Source organism: Chelonoidis abingdonii, chromosome 7 (genome assembly GCF_003597395.2).
Source record: "Chelonoidis abingdonii isolate Lonesome George chromosome 7, CheloAbing_2.0, whole genome shotgun sequence".
Taxonomy (NCBI): Eukaryota; Metazoa; Chordata; order Testudines; family Testudinidae; genus Chelonoidis; species Chelonoidis abingdonii.
This window is the reverse complement of record NC_133775.1, coordinates 74,080,900-74,099,830: the sequence shown is the minus strand read 5'-3', so window position 1 is coordinate 74,099,830 and position 18,931 is coordinate 74,080,900. Positions and strand designations below refer to the sequence as shown.

The following is an 18,931-nucleotide window of genomic DNA, read 5'->3' as shown; positions in this document are numbered from 1 at the left end:
CTCTCCTGCTTTGTCACAATAGCAGAGGCCGACATGCCCCAAGTTGCACTAGCAGAATCTAGTGCATGCTGACCTCCTGGTGTTTACCGTGCACAGCTCTGCTCACATGTCTGGCATCGCCGCCTGAGCTTTAGTAACTAATGTAGCATGTCATAATGCTGCTCAGGTGTTTGCATCAGCATTCACTAGCAAAGAGCAAGGAGGGGTTCAACACGCTCGTACCCATGAGTTGACAGCTCTGGATCCTGGCAAGCCTCTGGCTTCCTCCATGGTTCCGTTTTCGTTTGCTCGGAGATATGGCCTCTCCAGTTACTGCTGCTGCCCTGAGCAGTCCCTGGAGATCGGGCATCTTCTCTGGGTGCTTCTGGGAAGCTGCTGGGCTTAATCAGTGTGAAATGTGATCCTGGAATGGCTACTTTGGCATTGTCAGCAACAGAGCTTAATTTGTGCCAGGGCTTGCCAAGGCTGAGCCCCGGCACCTCTGGGCTTGCCAGGTCAGTTATGAAAATAAAAAAATTGCTTGAGCCCCAGCCACTCTTTCCTTACAAATTAAGTACCAGTCAGCAGTAAATCCTTGCTGGACTAGGATTGAAGTCTGTGCAATGCAGGTAGCTTTGGACCTGTTGTCATTGTGTTTCCTCTGTATTGGACCTTTAAATGCCAAGAGCTTGCCTGGCCCCTGGAGCAGCAGCCACTTTGTTAGGCACACCTGATGCAGCATGTCACAGAGGAGTCACACAGTGGGCTCTCTCGGGGAGCTTGGGCGTTTGGTCTGATTTTCCTTAATTTCAAATAAAAGCCATTCATAGAGGAAGTGAACACTTGTGCGTTGTGCATGGAAAACACACTCCCCTGCCTTTCACAAAATAAACTGGGGGTGGGGAGTGGGGGAGGGTTGGCAGCTAGATGACTCAGGGGATGGGTATAAGGATATGGAGCCTTTCAGCTCTTGAATCCATCTCAGGATGGTAGCGACTGGAAAGCATTAGCAGGTGAGGGGGTGGCCTGTGTGAAATGGGTTGTGGGTTTCATGCCAGTTACTACCATGGAGCTGCCCACATCACACAAATAACTATCACATAGCACATATTTGGGGGGTCTCTAGGTGTGGGTGACAGCGATGCCAGATAAAAATGGGGAGGGGGCAACCAGAGCGCTGCAGAGAATGCCAGCACCCCATTGGGGTCCCAATTATCCCCTCCACACACACCACATGGTCCACTGGCCTGGATTCCCTCTGTCCGAGTCGGGAATTCCCCTAGCTGCTCTATGGCCTCTGGCTGAGTCTGAAGATGGGGCGCAGAGCAGGGTGACCTCTGTGAGGAGCTGTGCTTTGGCCTCCCCTGGGGGGGTTAAAAATCCAGATGGGGGGGTTCACAAAGGCAGGGTCTATGTGTACTGACTGGGGAGCATAGGAAGAGGGAGGAGACGCTAAGCTGCCGGTTAGTGCCTTTGTCTCTGGTGTGTGACACTGGTGATGGGCTTTGGATGGTGAACTCCCTGCCATGGACACCGAACATTAGAGGACAATAGACAAATGAACAACAATGCCAGCAGAGAGCCAGGCAGCGGCCAGGTTCTCGGCACTGGAGGGACTAAGGGCCGAAAGCGGATGGCACTGCTGCCCATAGGTCATAGTTTGGGCTCCACAGGATGGCAGGAAATGGATTTCAGACAGGTCCCTGATACTGGGGCTGCGGCAGGCTGCCTGTCCTTTGCTGTGACTTCTTCTCCAGCTGGGGCTAGCTGCTCAGAGAGTCCCAGACCTGCACTGCAGAGTGCCCAGCCATGCACCCAGTAGGTGATGTGGACTAGCGAAGGGACTGGAAGGAAGGAAAGAAGGAAGAGGAAGAGGTTAAGAGAAGGGAGACAAAAGAAGTTGTGGGGGAGGCTATATTAGGAGTTTCATTCCCAACAGGGTTCAGTTCAAGGGGTTTTGGGTAATTGGAGATGCCTGCTGAGCCTGACTCCTTCAGGATCCTAACCTCTCCCACCCCCGGAAAAGGCTCCCCTGTCAGGCTGTCAACGCCTTGATCCCCCCACCTCAGACTGCAGCACGTCTGGAGCAGGTACAATTTCCAGTACGGTACAAAGGTAAACAAGTGTTTTTCATGCAGCATGGGGCGGCAGGAGCAAGCCGGGGCTGGTGCTTGCAAAGCTGACCTCCTTATTTTGATAATGTTGTTTGGGGCTGGGCTCCCAGGTGTTGGGCTGTGTCCAGCCTAAACAGGCTCAGGGCTTTTATAAAGGTAAAATGCCTAGGATCGCCTGAGTTACTGCCCAGCCTGAGGCGTGGAGGGAGGGTGCTGGCAAGGGAGTTGTCCAGGGACAGTCAGTGGCATTTGAGGCAGCAGGGACCTGACAAAATGAAAGTGCAGGTGAATGAGGATGTTCTCACTTACATGGAGGCGGATGCTGTTCCAGAGGCTCAGGGCAGCACCAACCCGGCAGGCCCAGATGGGCCCCAGAGCAGAAACTCTGTGGTTATCTGCCAGGCAGTTGGTCGAAGCATCTTCACCTCCAGCGTCTCCTCAGCTGCTGGGCGAGTTGGCTTCCTGCTGCAGAAGGAGGAGGGAAAGGAAGCAAGCTGCCCAGTGCTGTTCATACAGCTCAATGAGCTGTTCAGCACCCCTGACGGCCTGCAGTGGAAGCAGACAGCCAGGTAAGCACTCAGGTGCAAGAGCTAGCCCAGAGAGAAGCGCATTGGAGACCACATAACACGGTGGTCTGCCCCTTTAAGGGCACGAGGCCAGGCTGCCCTGTCCATTAATCATGGTGGCTGAGGGAGAGTGGTAGCCTCAGGCTGTCGGGGAGGAAGGGGCAGCAGGAGGAGGAGGAGAAAGGTCTTCGGAGGGAGGGAAGGCAGTGGAAACCTGCTGTAGAAAGAGGGCCTTCAGGGAGCCAGCGCTCAGGGAAAAGAGCAAGAGACCTGCAGGAGGCCCTGGAGCAGGAGGGACTGAGAGAGGTGAAGGGAGCTGTAGCCCAGGGCAGGCTGAGGAACCATGTTGGTGCCTTGCCTGTGTTGGGAAATAAAGCTGCCTGGAAAGAGACTCTGGCTGTGGGCATGTGTCCGTCATGGGCTGGGGACAGGCCAGCACTTTGCAGACCACCAGTCCAATATAGGAACATACGGCTTGGCAAAGCAGAGCAATGCCCCAGGAAGTCTAGTCTGCTGCTGCTGCTGGTGATCAGTGCAGAGGGTTACAGACAAAGATCTAAAATAGCTGTGATACTCCTAGTAGTGAAATATTATCTCACTGCCGGGAGGGGAGAATTCTTCCTGGCCCCAGCTGGAAATATGCTTCTACCCTGACACATGAGGATTACTCCTGGATATCCTAGCTTGAAATCAGAGATGTTAGATTCCATCTAGTCCATTGTCTGAGGACCAATGTGCAGGTTGTTCCTCACAGGGCCTCCCATCAACACAGTTTCAAATGACTCAGTCAACATGCAGTTATTTGAAACTGAAAAGGCCACTTGTCCGAACCATGTTGAGAGGCAGCAATTCTGGCAATACATTGTCGAGCAATGTATTGCCTTCTCTTTCCCTTTCTGCCTTCACTTTATATTTGTTGCCTTTCAAATCCATTGAGCAACCTTTGTCTGTGTGGTTTGGGTCATTCTCCGGGTCCCAGTTTCGAAAAGCCACTGATGGGATTATGCTGGTGTGTCACATGCAAGCTAAGCCTGAAGCCCACTGGCACGAGTGTTTTCGCGGTGATGCAAAAAATGCCAAGTGAGTGAATAACACTGAGGGTGGTGCGATCAGCTATTGTTCAGAGGTGGCGGTAGCCAAGGAAAAAGTAAAATATCCTGCAGAACAAAACACACAGGACCCATATAATGAGCTGCAAAGGGCACAGTTCCTTTTTTTGCTGTTGTTAGGGGGAGATGGCTCATTTAAACAAATGGGTCTGACAGACGCTTTACTACCAACTAGGCTGTCACTGGCACATACCCGTGTCTGTCATCCCTCGCTGGAAACAATGCAAGGGTCAAATGCTAGGACAGCTCCTGAAAAGGGCAGTTTCGCCATCAGACTGACAGGCCAGGAAGAGGAGTTTAGTGGCAGCATGTTGTGCGGATTGAAAGGGGTGATGTGTGGGAGACCAGCCAGAAGGATGCCGCAGTGAGGATGGGAAGGAGAGATCTGGCTTTGATGCTGAGGAGGAAGAAGTGGCAGGATTTGGAAATGGCCCTGATGAGTGGGGCAAGGAAAGGAAGGAGTCGCAAATAGCCGTGAGATTGTGGGCCAGAGTGATGGGGAGTTGTGGGGGTGTGAGACTGGCAGGGACAGAGAAGGAAGGAAGGAGTGTGTTTGGGAGGGGAGGGAAGGGAAGGAGCTCAGTTCAGGTGATGACCAGACATCCAGGAGAAGATGTCAGAGCCACAGGCTGAGGTGGGTGGAGGGAAGGAGACAGTTTAGTGGCGGAGGGACAGATCTGCAAGTCATCAGTGCAGAGATAACTGAACTCCTGGATTGTCATCAGCATGGATCCCTTAACTTCCAGGGACCAAGTTCAGAGGGGATCTGTGAGTATCTGGGGGATGTCTGAGGGAGTCCAGAAGGAGGCTGAACCGAAGTCATGTACTTATTGAAGGGGTGGGAAAAGGGGTACACTGCCCCATCGGAGACTCATCTCTGAATCTGGGCCTTAGTCTGGTAAACTTGGACCAGTGCCCCAAGAGTGGGGGGAGGGTGTCTTTTTTCTGAGGGTGCAAAACTGCTGCTGCTGGACTGATCCTCTTCAGTGCCTGAAGCCTAGAACACGTGGCTCAGGAGGTTATAGGGCTGCAGGTTTTTCTACATTCTAAAACCAATGAAAGGATCCCCAAAGCCTGGCAGACACTGCCGCGCTCATCTGGAGAAGTTCACCTTATACCTGAGTCCTGGGCTGGAACAGGCTCTCAGAACAGCTCGGGGCTTTCCTCTGCTGGATACACCATCTCCAGGGCCCCCTGCACTGTGCATTAAGGGAGGTCAGGGCCTGTGACTTCAGGGGAATGACTTGGCACTGTTCCCTCTGCAGATCACTGTCACGCTGTTCTCATTTTGCAGCCTAAGCAGGCATTTGTCCGAGCAGCTTTCCAGATTGGCCTTAATACAAAGGAAGCCTCTGTGTGCTGTCGGAGTTTGAATGTTTGGAATCTGGCAGCATGCGTGGGCATTGCATGGCGTTCCCAGCAGGAATGCTGGGACTCCCCCAAAGGGCACTTGGAGGGCACTGTGCCGTCCTGTCCTGCTGAAGAAGGGACAGATAATACCTGTGTTTACAAGAGAAAAGCTAAGTTCAGCGCTGTGGAGAGGTGCCTGGCTAACAGCCCTAGAGCCAGCTCTGCTCTCTCCACAGTACAAGCGGTGTCTCCACTCTGACCTGGAGGCACTTCCCTTTTGGTATGAGGCTAGTTCAGTGCCCATGGCCCAGCCAGTCCTTGGCTTCCCTCTTGAGGCCCTGCCATTATCGACCCCCAAGTCATCCCACCCCCAGGAAAGACCTGTCTGTGACTCAGCCTCTGATGACTTGGTGCCCTGCCCCTCCATGCTGGCCTCTTCGGGGCTCTGATGGCTGCTTCAGTTGGTCTTGCAGAATAATCTCTTTGGTCATTTCCCACGTGTGAGTTGTGTGAATGGAACCCCGTAGCTGACAGCTCTTCTTCCTGCACCCTACCCTGACAGAGCCACGCACTCCTACTCTGGGAATCCCGCTGTGCTCATGTGCAGACGCGTCTGGCTCAGCCCTGGGCGTTTCTATCCCTTTGAACCCAGGGCAGCTCCGCTGACGGCCTTCTGGCTTCTCTTTTCACAGGTGGATTAAGTTTGAGGAGAAGGTGGAAGATGGAGGAGAGCGATGGAGCAAACCTCACATCACAGCCCTTTCCTTACACAGTCTATTCGAGCTAAGGACATGCATCAAGAAAGGGACGGTCCTGCTGGATTTAGATGCCCACAGTTTGAAGCAAATAGTGGGTAGGTGGATAATGTGGGAAGGTCACCTCCCTGGGCCGTACCCGTCCCTGGCCACAGGTCGGGCTGCTGGGAGCACCTTTAATGAAAGCACTGACACCTGCTAGCAAGGTGCATCCCTGGCTTTGTTTGGATTTGCACAGCAGCAGCACTGGAGATCAGAGCCCCATTGCACATTGTAAGGAACAGACCCTGCTCCAAAGAGCTTTCCATTTCAGTAGACAGGCCAGGCCAAGCATTGAGGATTATTGTCCAGAGGGGGAGCTGCCTGACACCATTGTGCTCACCAGCCCCCAGTGCAGACCCCGCTATGGCAATAGAAGACTGCTTCCTGCAACGTAGCTACCATGCTTCAAGGTGGTGACATCTCTACACCGACGGAAAACCCCTTCTGTCAGCATGAGCTGCGCCTGTTCTCCGGGGCTGTGCCAGTGACATCGCTGTGCTAGTCCAGGCTCCAGAGCATAGACGCAGCCTGCTTGTGGCTGAAGCTAGCAATGCTTTGATGCTTTCGTTTTGTGTTCAAGAGAAGGTGATTGCCACGCAGATCGATGCTCATGCCCTGAGGCCGGAGGTGAGAAAGAAGCTCATGTCTGTGCTGCTCTGCACCCCCCAGCACCACACCACCAAGTCCCAGCTGAGGAGAGTGGCTGAGCTTGGTGCAGCCTGCTGCAGGGGTGAGTGTTGTCTGGGCTATCATCCTCGCTTTCCCTTTTCCCTGTGTAGCTAGATCACGCGGTCCCAGGACTGGCGCCAGGGTTTCTGGCATCGTAGGCGCCAGGCCATTTCGCCACCCCGCACGCGGGTCTTGCGGCTCTGGTGGAGCTGCAGGACCAGCGGACCGTCCGCAGAAATGCCTGCGGCAGGTCCACCGGAGCCGCGGGACCAGCGGACCGTCTGCGGAAATGCCTGCAGCAGGTCCACCGGAGCCGCGAGACCAGCAGACCCTCCGCAGGTACGATTGCAGCAGCTCCACCGGAGCCGCCTGCCACCCCCCCCCCCAGCAAAATGCCGCCCCCCTCATAATGCTGGCGCCCTAGGCGACTAAATGAAAGCGCCGGCCCTGCGCGGTCCCTAACTCCAGGCTGCAACAGGACAGGACCCTGGGCTTGTAAAACACCGGGGTTAATATCGTCCAGCATGAATCTTCTGAAAACGGAAGAGGAGAGATGCAGGGAGCACCTCTCTGCCTGAGGACAGGCTGCCAAACAGCGACTCCCAGGGACTTGTTCGAGGCTGTCTGAGGATGTCACGAATCCACAGCACAATCTTGCACAAGCCAGACTGCCTGGCTGGCAGCCTTCTCATTGGGAGGTTCAGGCCTGGAAGAGTATGGGAGGCTGAAGGTCAGGCCAAGGCATTTGCAGAGCCAAGGAAGGGCCCATGGTGGAAAAGCCATGGAGGGGATGCAGAGCTAGGTGGTGTTTCTAGGCATGGAATAGCAGATGGGGAGGTGTATTAGCAGAGCCTGGTAGGGGCCCAGAACTAGCATGAGGGGTTGGGGTACTATGGAGCTGAGTGGGGTTTCTAGGAATAGAATAGCAGGGGGTGAGGTGCAAAAGCAGAGCTGAACGAGGGGCCAGGTCAGCAGTTCCGGGGGTACAACAGGTCAGGATTCAGGTCCATTGGCAGATCCACAAAAGGCTCCGTTACCCAGCACTTCCTGGCCAGTGTCTGAACGAAGCAGGCGCTATTACTTCTTCGTCTCTATGAGCAATAAGTGCATTTGCTGATTGAAAAGTAAATGTCAATGTCTGTGGATTTCCTCCTGTTAGAGAGGACTTACAGGAGCAATTCTAACCAATGGGCACATGATGGCTTTGATGTTAAAGCCACGCAAAGCAGCATTATAGGTCTCTTCGCTGCTCCTGATTTTAGAGTGTCTCTCTTTGCGTTGCAGACAAAGCTCGAAACTGGTCAGATCCAGGACCTGAGATTTCAGAAGCACCCCTCAAGGAGCAGGTATGGCAGGCCAGCTCTGGGCAGAGAACACAGGGTCGTTAGTAGAGCTGGATGGAAAATTATGATTTTTTGGTGAAAAACTGCAAGCTGAAATATGTTGCTTTGGAGATGATGCCACAGGGCCTCAGAGGAGTTGTGGTTTGGATGCACAATGATTCCCTTCTCCCCTGAAATAGTTCAGCCTTCAGGACTCAGTCAGACACCTTCCACTAGCACTGAATGTCCTTGAAATAGACTTTGGCCGCTGAATAGCAATCTGGGACTAATGCATGCTCGGCCCATCCTGGACTGAGGCTCTGTTTCATTTCAGCTAAAAAACCAATTCCAGAAGAAGATCCCAGCCGAGGCTGAAGTGTCCAACATTCTTGTGGGTGAAGTGGACTTCCTAGAGAAGCCATTTATTGCCTTCATCCGACTGCAGGAGGCTGTGGGACTTGGGGCCTTGACAGAGGTTGCATTCCCCAGCAGGTAACCATCACCAGAGATCACTGCACTGAAGCCTCTTCTTCCTTTTCCTGTCTCATCAATTCCTTCTAGCATCACATAGTCATATCTGTGGTTGGGAGCACAGAGTGAGGCTGAGGGTTGGTGATATGGAATGAGACTTTGCTAACTAAGTGCTTAGGAGTTCCCCAGAAACCATGCATCAAGCCTCCCCTGAATTTCCCAGGGACAGAGCTCCTTGCAGATGCTCCTACCAGCTCAGAGATGCTCAGAGAGCAGCAGGTGCTGATCTGTTAGGTATAATTTGGTATGAGATACATTGGTTGTGTTCTCAGAGTTCTCCTCGGTGCTGACTCGTTTCCCTACCTGGGACCATGCAGGCACTGGGTCTGTGATCCTGAGAAGTGACTAACTCAGGGAGAGCTGGGCATAAGTGCTTAGTTGCATTTCTGCCATCATAGTGCCTGCCCCCTGCCAATCCAAGAAAATAAAATCAAAGCAAAGCAAACGCCCCTTCATCCCAATTCTCTGTGTCCATCTCACTGCGAATGACTAGTCCGAATGAAGGATCTGCCTGTGGGCAGCTGCTCTGGTGTCAGTGTCACACATTCATAGTCCACTGTGGGGCTGCTAAGCATCAGCAGCTCCAGGAGCTCCATAGACAATACCATAGCACATGGACTAGGTTGGGATGCTCTCCTGATGATAATCAGATATTTGCTGTTCAGATGAGCTGCGAGCCCCACCTACAATGCTGACCCAGAACTGCTGGGAGCGCCTATCAGCCTGCATTTTGTCACAGTGTAGAGAACAGTTCTCCACTTGTCCTTGGGAAGTGGGCTAGTGGAGACCTGGCGGGGGCTTCTTCATCTCTGCTGGGCAAAGCCCTGGACTGTAGACAGTGGGGAATAACCCTGCACTGGCCCTCAAGGGGGTGGACCAGCTTGGTTCTGATGGGCATTCCCCAGTACGAATCTAAGACTCTAAGTCTCAGACTGCACTTGTCAGCTAGTCTCTGGGCTGTGGCAGGAGACACCATGGAGAGGACTCCTGGGAAGCTGGCTGGTGGCACTGCGGGAGCTGGGAATGGGCAGACCCTGATTTCACAGAATTTCTGCTGCTTTATCACAGCCGAGCCCCACACTGCAGGGGCTTTGACACCAGCACACGACAAGCCAACCTGCTACCTGGACTCTGGGATCTCCCAGCCATCTATATGCTCTCCCAGGACAGACACTTGCTCTGTCCCACCTCCCAACTGCTGTGATGGAGAGCCTGACTGCATGCAGTCAGCAGAGGGGCCCTGCCTGCTAAAAGGAGATGTGGGGTGCAGAATGTGCCAGGTGGGGGATCTTGGCATGGAGACAGTATGGGGATGGGTGCAGTGTAAACGCCTAGGTGAAGAGACCGATCTAGTGACAAACCCACCACGCTCAACAGCGTCGAATCTCGGTGCATCACTCTAGGGAGTCTTTACCTCGCACCTGCTGAGCGTGATTTGCAAAAGCCCGCAGTGCTGCAAGTCAACAGCCAGCTACGGCCAGCAACTTCACCAGGAGTTTGATCATTAAGTGACTGAGATGGGGGCGGGGCATGTTTGAAAGTCCTACTGACCGGTCATGGTAAGACTGAGGCAAAAGGCAACACGTTTACCCCAATCTCTCCAAGCCTTCTGATACCAGCTGTACCACCGCCCCTCTCTGTCCCTGGATGCCTGACCTCTTTCAGCCAATTCAGAGAGGTGATGTGTTCCTGGCCCTCAGACACGCTGGGCCCTGGCCCTAGGAGAGCTCACTCCAGAAGTGGGGGCATTTCTCACTGTTTCTGTGCTCTCCCTAGGTTTCTTTTTATTCTCCTGGGCCCCAGAGCCAAAGTGAAAGCCTATCATGAGATTGGAAGGGCCGTGGCCACAGTACTGACGGATGAGGTGAGCCCATGTGTCGGAGACGGTGCTGTGGGTGAGAGATCTAGCAGCTGCATGCAGTATCAATATTGGACGTTGGCACTATCTCTGGGGAAAGCTGGGGGGGTGGTCTTCACAGGTGAAGCCGATGGGAGCTTGTTCTCACCCCACTGCCAACCTTCTGATCCTCTTCTGTAGGTCCCAAGCTGGAAGGATGGAGAAGTGGGTCAGCATTGGATCAGCCCACTGTTCTCCTTCGCCCTTCCCAAGGATTCAATGGTGATGATATTAAGGCTGTGCTTTTCAGAGTCTAAGGGAGTTAGGCATTTGAATCCCAGGGAAATGCAATGGGAGCTGGGCATGGAACTCACTCAGGTTCCTTTGGAAGCCCCATTTGAAAATCCCAGCGCAGGGAGGCTAGCTTAGCACACAGAGCACATAGCGTGGTAAGGGTCCTTACCCCATCTAGCATCAGCAGAAACCTGTAATAAATCCTAGCAGCTCCCTGTGCCGGGCTGGAGCATTTAGTGTTCATCTCAGCCAGTGGTCGTGCACAGGGATTCACTGGATAATGTAACTGCCTTTCCCTCCAGCTTTTCCAGCGAGTTGCCTGTCAGGCTCAGGACAGAGAAGACCTCATTGCAGGGATTGATGAGTTTCTGGATGAGCTGACTGTGCTGCCTCCAGGCAAATGGGACCCGACCACCCGAATCCCTCCGCCAAAGTGCCTGCCCTCTCCTCACAAGAGGTACCAGAGGGGAAGAACGCAGCAGCTTTCTGGGGCTCTTTTACTAAAGAGCAGAGCGGGGCCTGAGACACAAAGCTGAGCTCTGGCTCTGAAATCCCCCCTCCCGCCCCCTGGTGCAGGGCATTCAGATTCAGCCCCAGCTCTGCTGATGCAGAGCTTTAGGAGCGGCAGCAATCAGAGACCGGGAGCTTCACACTGACAGTGTAGTGTCCCGCAGCTGCCTCCCCACTGCCATAGCCTTTCCCCACCCCAGGGAGCTGTCAGAGCCTTTCCCCGCAGCAGTGAAAGGCTCTAGCATAGGGTAAAAGCCATGGCAGGGAGAGTCAGTGGGGAAAGGCTTTGGCAGCTTGCTGCTGCTGAGCTGTTCCCCGCTGCCTCCCCATGCCAGAGCCTTTCACTGACCCATGTAACTGTACACCACTGTGTGGACGCAGCCTGATTTTCACTGCAGTGTGTAGCTACACATGCCCTACGTGCTGCTGCATGTGGTGTGCAGCATAGATGTAACCTTAGCTGCCCCAAGGGATCCAAGGTGACAAGGCTGACAAGGGAAAAAACTGACTGAAGGGCAGTCCAGAGAGTGGATGTGAGGTCTGGCAGCCTCAGGGGGCTCTGCCTGAGCCATCTGTTGGGGTGAATGTCCACCCTTTGCCAATGCAGTCCTCGCCATTGGGGCATGCTCTGGTAGCCTCAGACAGCAGCAATGGCTCTAAGTGCCTTTGTCCATCCAAAGTTGAGCACAACATTATGGCCCTCACAAGTGGCCTGCCCTTTGTTGCCTGCATGTGTGATTCCTCTAATGCACTCTCCATGGGGCTAACCTTCACCTTGTGCAGGTGAAACATACCTTCCAGGTGGGGCAGGTCACTAGCAGCACGTGGCACTGACATGCCATGTTCTGCATTGGCTCATGTGTCAGGCAGAGCTCCCAGGGTGACTAACACAGGTCACCCAGGCTGAGTCAATTTGAGGTCAGTTCACCATCTTTCCAGCCCTGAATGGGGTGGGACCCAGTTAACTGAGGTGCCCCCTCCCCGCCCACACCCTCATCCCCGTGGTTAAGCTCTGCAGGGTTCTCTTGCTGCCCAGCTGGAGCGGCAGGGTGTTCTCAGCGGGAAAGGCTCTCTGCATCGCTGCAAATTATTCCAAGTCGTGGTTTAAAACTTAAGTGCTCTGCATGGCCGCCACCTGGCCTCTAGACCCTTCACTCCACTCAATGATAAAACTAGTGTCCCGCTACTACCTCCCATTTCTGTGTATTTCCTCTCCAGTGTATCTGGACTGCTGAGATGCAGCTTCCTCTAGGGATGGAAGTGGCAGCATCAGCTGTACTGAGACTCCCAGAGAACAGTGGGGTTGAGATTTCAATACCAAAAATTGCCTGAGGAACTAGGCTGGGTTTCGTTAATGAGGATGGTTCTGGGCTGACACCCGCCCACTTGAGTTTCTCTTGTTGTCTCAGGATCTCCATGCACCTCCGGGAATGGAAATCTCACTGCAACGGGAATGTGTCTGCAGCTGACGACAGACATACCCATGGGCACCAGCCTGTCAGCGAGGAGCTGCAGAGAACAGGAAGGTAAGTGCCCGCCTGGAGAGGCTACTGACATTTGCCTTAAAGAAAGCCAGCTAGAGTCAGCCCTGGCATAAGTAGGTGCAGTTCTCCTGAGTCAGTGGATTGGTGCCCGCTTACACCAGGGCTCAGTTTGGCCTGGAACTAGGGGCCCCATAGTTAGTGCTCTGCGCTGGCACACAGCAGACACAGGTTTATTCCTGGGCCTGGTTTCTCACTGCCAGATTGGTAGCCACTGAGGGCTCTGGAGAACCACAGGAGACATCTGAGTTGGGTTTCTGGCCTTGATCTCTTGTTTTCCGGACCCTAGGGTGGAGTTTCTCCTAGCAGCACATCAGAGACCCAGATTACATTCCTAGCCAGTGTCTCAACTTGGGGCTACTCCAGACAGGCAAATAAAAGACCAGAGTTAAGTTCCTGGGGATATTCAGAAGATATGGAGCCAGGTATCTCCTGATTTCATTTCAGTAAATGAGTCTCTAAGTTCTGTAGGGCAGGGGCCAACCTCACATTCATACAGTGTCTCGCAAAATGGGGCCTGGTTCTGATGAGTTTCTCGAAGAGCAACTTGGTTACAAATAAGAAAGAAATAGCACAGACAGGGTTTGCCAAGATTTTCTTGTAGTCTCCAAGGTAAATATTGACCACTGGTCAATAGAGGTAGGCCTGAACCAAACCCCTGGTTCCAATTTCTGTCTCCAACCTTGAGATCTGGTGCGCACCAGAACTGGTACAAACTGAACAGTCTGGAACTTGGCATTTCAAAATCTGGACCTGAATCTGAACCTCCCAGATTCCAGGGTGTTGGGGGCTGGGACCCAGTGTTCACATCTGCCTGGTACAGCTGCAGACTCAGACCTGACCCTGGGACTCAGCGGGGCTTGGGCTTAGCCCATCTCTGACATTTCTCTCTGGTCAATACATCAAAAGGAGTCAATATCTGCTTTCAAATAGGCCCTCAAGTGGGCCAGCCACTAGGGGGCATGGTAGCATTGGGTTTGGTAGCTTCCTTGAACCTGTTGTTCGGGAGAGAAAATAGCTCTGTTCTAGGATTCTTCCTGCAGAGCTCTCTCAGGCCAGCCTTGGCTGAGCAGGGGATCTTGCTCGAACAGTATAGAGTGATTGGTGTGGAGGATTCCTGCTCTCTGTCATGAATCTCCTTGTTTCCATGTTGGGCTGCAGGTTATTTGGAGGGCTGGTAAAGGACATCCGGAGGAAGGCCCCTTGGTACTGGAGTGACTTCTATGACGCCCTGAACATCCAGTGCTTTTCAGCTATTCTCTATATCTACCTAGCGACTGTTACCAATGCAATTACTTTTGGCGGCATGCTGGGAGATGCTACCGATAACATGCAGGTCTGTGTTAGCCTCCGGTGTGATGCCCCTTTGCCTGTGCCACAGTGACATGTCATCCCCTCTGTAGCAACGTCATTATCTTTCTTGCTCTGATGGACATTGCATCCAGTGCTGAGTGAATCATAAGTAAACCAGCCAGCTGCCATATTAATAACAGAGTAGAGGAGACAGGGCAGTTGGTGTACAGTAATGCCAATACATAGCATTTAGCTAGAGCTTTTCATTTGGAGATCTCAGAGCACTTGAGTTCCTGATAGTGCCTCTATTTTGAGATGTGGTCCACAGTCTGAGTAGAGGACTGGGAGCCACCCAGTCCTGTTTCCTTAGGTAGAGCTGAAGTTACTGAAGATGTGCTGAGAATCTAAAGAGAATTGCACCACTCCTGACAGCAAGCATTTCACCAGGTGCCAGCTGCTCACCAATTCAGACAAACAAAACTAGCACTGTGTGTAACAGCGCCACGTGGCAACTCCCAGTAAAGTTACACCTGTCTCCTCTCACAGAACTCTTATCCTGTGCCTTTCTGAACTGCTCATGCTTCGCTGGGTTTCTCCCTGTGTTTCAGGGAGTGCTGGAGAGTTTTCTGGGCACCGCTATCGCTGGAGCTGTCTTCTGCCTCTTTGCTGGCCAACCACTCACCATCCTGAGTAGCACCGGCCCCGTCCTAGTCTTCGAACGGCTCCTCTTCTCCTTTAGCAAGTGAGTAGAGGCCTGTCTCAAAGTGTCCCCTTATCCTGAATGGGTGACTGTGTCCAGTGAGCTTCCTGAACCGCTTCAAATGAGACTTGCAGCTCTTTGGATACTTAATAATCCCAGGTGTTAAAACCTTAGGCCTGGCTGGTTTCCTAAGGGATCTGTTGGGCCACTGGGGATACAGCTGTGCTAGAGGAGAGGGAGGGCTTCTGCTGTGACTCTGGAAAAGAACTAATCCCCCATTCGGCCCTGACACCCCCTGCAGAGAACCCCCTTGTTTTCAGCCTCCCTGTGAGAGCAGCCCTCACCCCTGACCCCAGCCACTGGGTCAGTCTCCCAGTGAAGAGCTTCAGGGATTCAATTCTCACACCCCGGCACGGCCCAGTTCCAACATCATGCATGAGAAATTATTCCTGTAGGATTCATGGGCAGGCCTAGAGCAGAGAGCTGGAGCCAGCAGATCATCGGTGATTCCCCAGACGTGCTGAGCTTGGCTCAGCCACCACTGACCTCAGAATTGTGCTCCATATCTCTGTGTGATGGCCATGGCATTAGAAATCGCTCTGGGGACTCAATCACAGCCTGGGAGTGGGGAGAGCTGGGATCAATTCCCAGTCTTGCTACTAATGCACAGTATCACCTTGGGCACATCTGTTGGTGTTTGCTTCTCTAGGCTCTGTTTCCCAATGTGTAGAAGGGGGATAATGATGCTCAACTGCCTGACAGGCTGTCACGAGGTACTAACAGGAGTGTCAGATGTAAGACGTGGGAGGTAATTGTCCCGCTCTATTCAGCACTGGGTGGGGGCTCAGCTGGGGTACAGTGGCCAGTTCTGGGTGCCACACCATGGGGAAGATGGGGACAAACTGGAGAGACTCTAGAGGAGAGCAACAATAATGGCAAAAGGTTTAGAAAGCCTGGCCTGTGAGGAAAGGTTACAAAACTGGGCATGTTTAGTTTGGAGAAAAGAAGACTTAGGGGGCATGGGCGGTGGGTGGAGCCCCCCTTTGGGGAGGCTAGCCCTGGCTCTGCCTCTTCTGCTCGGCCCCCCTTCAGCCGGAGCCCCTTACCTCCCGGTCCTCCACACCCGGAGGAGCCCCGAGCTCCCCCCGCTTCTGCCTGGAGGAGCCCTGAGTCCACCCCTCTTGGCCGGAGGAGTCCCAGACTGGCCAAAGCCCAGAGGCCCTACCCCCACCTGCCTGGAGGAGTCCCAGGCCAGTGGCAGCTGCGCTGCTCCTTCCCTCCCCAGACACCAAACCGCCTGGGGAAAAGTGTTTCTGGTCCAGAAGAAGGTTTTGCTATGCCCCATGCATGTTCTGGGGCAGCTGAGGAGGTGGTAGTTGCTACTCAGTCCAGAGTCCAGAGAGATTACTGATGAACCCAAGAAGCGGAATAGCACATACCGCCTCCTCAGCCACCCCGGAACCTGCATGGGGCATAATAAATCAAAAACTTCCCCCCAAAACCCCACAACCAGGGGTCCAGCGGCCGCTGCAGCACCAGGGGAGGCAGAGCCTGGCCTCCCCTGGCCTATTATATCCGCTGCTCATGTTGAGGGGGCCCTGATAACAATCTACAAATCTGGTAAGGGCTGTTCTAAAGAGGATATGTCCAATTATTCACCATTCCACTTAAAGTTGGACAAGAAGCAGGAGCTGCTCCAGGCCTCAGCATGCCAAGCACGTGCTTGGGGCAGCAAGCCATGGGGGGCGCTCTGCCAGTCGCCGGGAGGGCGGCAGGCAGGGTGCCTTCAGCGGCATGCCTGCGGAGGATCCGCTGGTCCCGTGGCTCCGGTGGACCTCCCGCAGGCGTGCCTGTGGAGGGTCCGCTGGTCCAGCAGCTTTGGTGGAGCCGCGGGACCAGCGGACCCTCTGCAGGAATGCCTGCGGGAGATCCACCGGAGCTGCGGGAGGTCCACCGGAGCTGCGGGACCAGCGACGGGCAGAGTGTCCCCCGCGGCATGCCGCCGTGCTTGGGGTGGCGAAATGTCTAGAGCCACCCCTGACAAGAAGTAATAGACTTAATTTGAAGCAAGGCAGATTTAGGTTAGACACTAGGAGAAAATTTCTAACTCTAAGGGTAGTTAAGCTCTGGAACAGGCTTCCAAGCGAGGTTGTGGGATCCTCATCGCTGAAGGTTTTTAAGAGCAGGTTAGACAAGCATCTGTGAGGGCTGGTCTAGGTTTCCTCGGTCTCGCCTCAGTGCAGGGGCTGGACTTGTTGACCTCTCGAGGTCCTTTCTAGCCTTGCATTTTTGTGATTCTGTGTGCTCCATCCAGCACACTGAGGTCATTGGACAGGTGGCACTAAAGACAGGCAGAGCATGCTGCTATTAGCGATTAGTAGGGCTCCGTATCTGTCACAGAGGTTGCAGAAGTCAGTGATTCTGTGGCTTTCCATGACCTCCATGACTTCTACAGGAGTCAGTGTGGCTGACCCCAGAGCCGCCCAAGCAGCTGGCTCCGGGGCCAGCTGCTCAGGTGGCCCCCAAGACAGCCACACATGCTGCTGCTAGAATGCCCCTGGGGACAGCCAGACCAGCTGCTGCTCCAGTGGCCGCCGGCAGTGGCTCCCCCATACACCCCCCACCAGCAGCCCACTCATGCCTCCCAGTGCCCCCTCCCCCCAAGATTTAATCATAGGTATTTTTAGTACAAGTCATGGACAGGTCAAGGGCTGTGAATTTTTCTATGTTGCCTGTGACCTGTCCATGACTTTTACTAAAAATACCCGTAACTAAATCATGGCCTTAGCGATTAGAGTTAAGTGTCATGTCTTGTTTGTGACTGATTCATTGAAACACTTTGGGCTCATCCTTTCTCCAGAGACTACAGCCTGGATTACTTGGAGTTCCGCTTCTGGATTGGCCTCTGGGTGGCCTTTTTCGGACTGATTTTGGTGGCCACCGAAGCGAGTTACCTGGTGCAGTATTTTACCCGCTTCACCGAGGAAGGCTTCTGTGCCCTCATCAGCTTCATATTCATCTATGATGCTGTGAAGAAGATGCTGAGCTTGGCGGACAGCTTCCCCATCAACTGGGATTACAAGATCAATGACGTCACCCTCTACAGCTGCATCTGTAACTCGTCTGGCACAGGTAGGAGCGGGCTGCCTCCAGTTGGGAGGGTCCCTGCATCTCCGTTTGCCTGAGTGGCTGCTTGTTTCTGTCAGTAGTGCTGGGGCAGAGCTCTGTGTATTGGAACGGGTCTTAGAAAGCAACAGTTCAGCAGTGCTTGCCCCCTCCAAAAAGGAACTGGTGTTATTATTCGTATTGTGAAGCACCTAGGAGCCACAGGCACAGATCAGGTGCCAGGTGCTGTACAGACACAGGACACAAAGACAGTCCCTGCTGCAAAGAGCTGACAGGTTGAGACAAGAGACTACAGGCAGAATTCAGACTGACGGGGAGCGTAAGGAAACAACGAGACAATACTGTCAGCATGATAGGCTGGGTGGTCTCTGCACACCAGCCAGCTGCCTGTTACTAAGCATTGTGCAGGGAGTACAGCAACGGAGAGATGTAAAGAGGCATTTGCAGGTGGACAGTGAGGTGACTTTGCAGACGTTTATGGGGAGCACCTCCCAAGCATGAAGGGCAGCAGGGGAAAAAGCACGAAGGGGCTTATTTGAAAACGTAACCAGTGGGCAATGAAGCTTGACAACCTGGGCCAATCAGAGATGGGGAATCAGCATCTCAGTGATGTATGAGAGATGAGCTGAAGTGTGGGAATAGACCAGGAAGGGACTCAAAAGTAAAGATTAGCATCTTCTATTGGGTATGGAGCAGAAAGGGGAGCCACCAGAGATGCAAATTGGAGGGTGATATGGTCAAAGTAAAAATGATCTTTGCAGCAGTGCTTTGAACAAATAGGAGCAGGGCAAGGTTGCATCGGTCAAAGCCAGAGAAAAGGGTGTTGCAGCAGGGGTGCTGGAATGGTGGGGAGGGGGCCAAGGCCCCATCATTTTTTACTGGCCATAAGGGTGAGCGATGCAGGGAAAGGGGCAGAGAGGAACGAGTGGGGGCAGGGCCTTGCGGGAAGGGGTGGAGCAGGGACCTGGGAGGGGAGTGGAATGGGCAGACATGGGGCAGGGCCTAAGGGGGAAGAGCTGGTATGAGAGCGGGACCTCAGGGAAAAGAGGCGGTGTGAGGGCAGGAGAAGGGATGGCATGGGAGAGCGGGGCCACTTTTAGGGAGCTTTCATCACCCCTATGTTGCAGTAATCAAAACTCAAGAAGATTAGAGACTGGGTGAGAGATTTAGCTGTGTGGGTGGATAGGAAAGGC

General features: G+C 53.6%; 1 protein-coding gene across 1 annotated transcript in view; it reads left to right on the top strand.

Annotated features, from left to right (window-relative positions):
- Window positions 1-2,366: 2,366 nt before the first annotated feature.
- Window positions 2,367-18,931, top strand: part of SLC4A9 (solute carrier family 4 member 9) — a 54,655-nt gene continuing 38,090 nt past the window's right edge. The window contains exons 1-11 of the mRNA XM_032801776.1: window positions 2,367-2,662; window positions 5,811-5,971; window positions 6,496-6,645; window positions 7,869-7,930; window positions 8,241-8,398; window positions 10,214-10,301; window positions 10,871-11,025; window positions 12,488-12,604; window positions 13,781-13,955; window positions 14,521-14,654; window positions 17,473-17,744. Of these exons, the coding sequence (XP_032657667.1) occupies window positions 2,367-2,662; window positions 5,811-5,971; window positions 6,496-6,645; window positions 7,869-7,930; window positions 8,241-8,398; window positions 10,214-10,301; window positions 10,871-11,025; window positions 12,488-12,604; window positions 13,781-13,955; window positions 14,521-14,654; window positions 17,473-17,744 (1,768 nt within the window). The remainder of the gene's footprint in view (window positions 2,663-5,810; window positions 5,972-6,495; window positions 6,646-7,868; window positions 7,931-8,240; window positions 8,399-10,213; window positions 10,302-10,870; window positions 11,026-12,487; window positions 12,605-13,780; window positions 13,956-14,520; window positions 14,655-17,472; window positions 17,745-18,931) is intronic.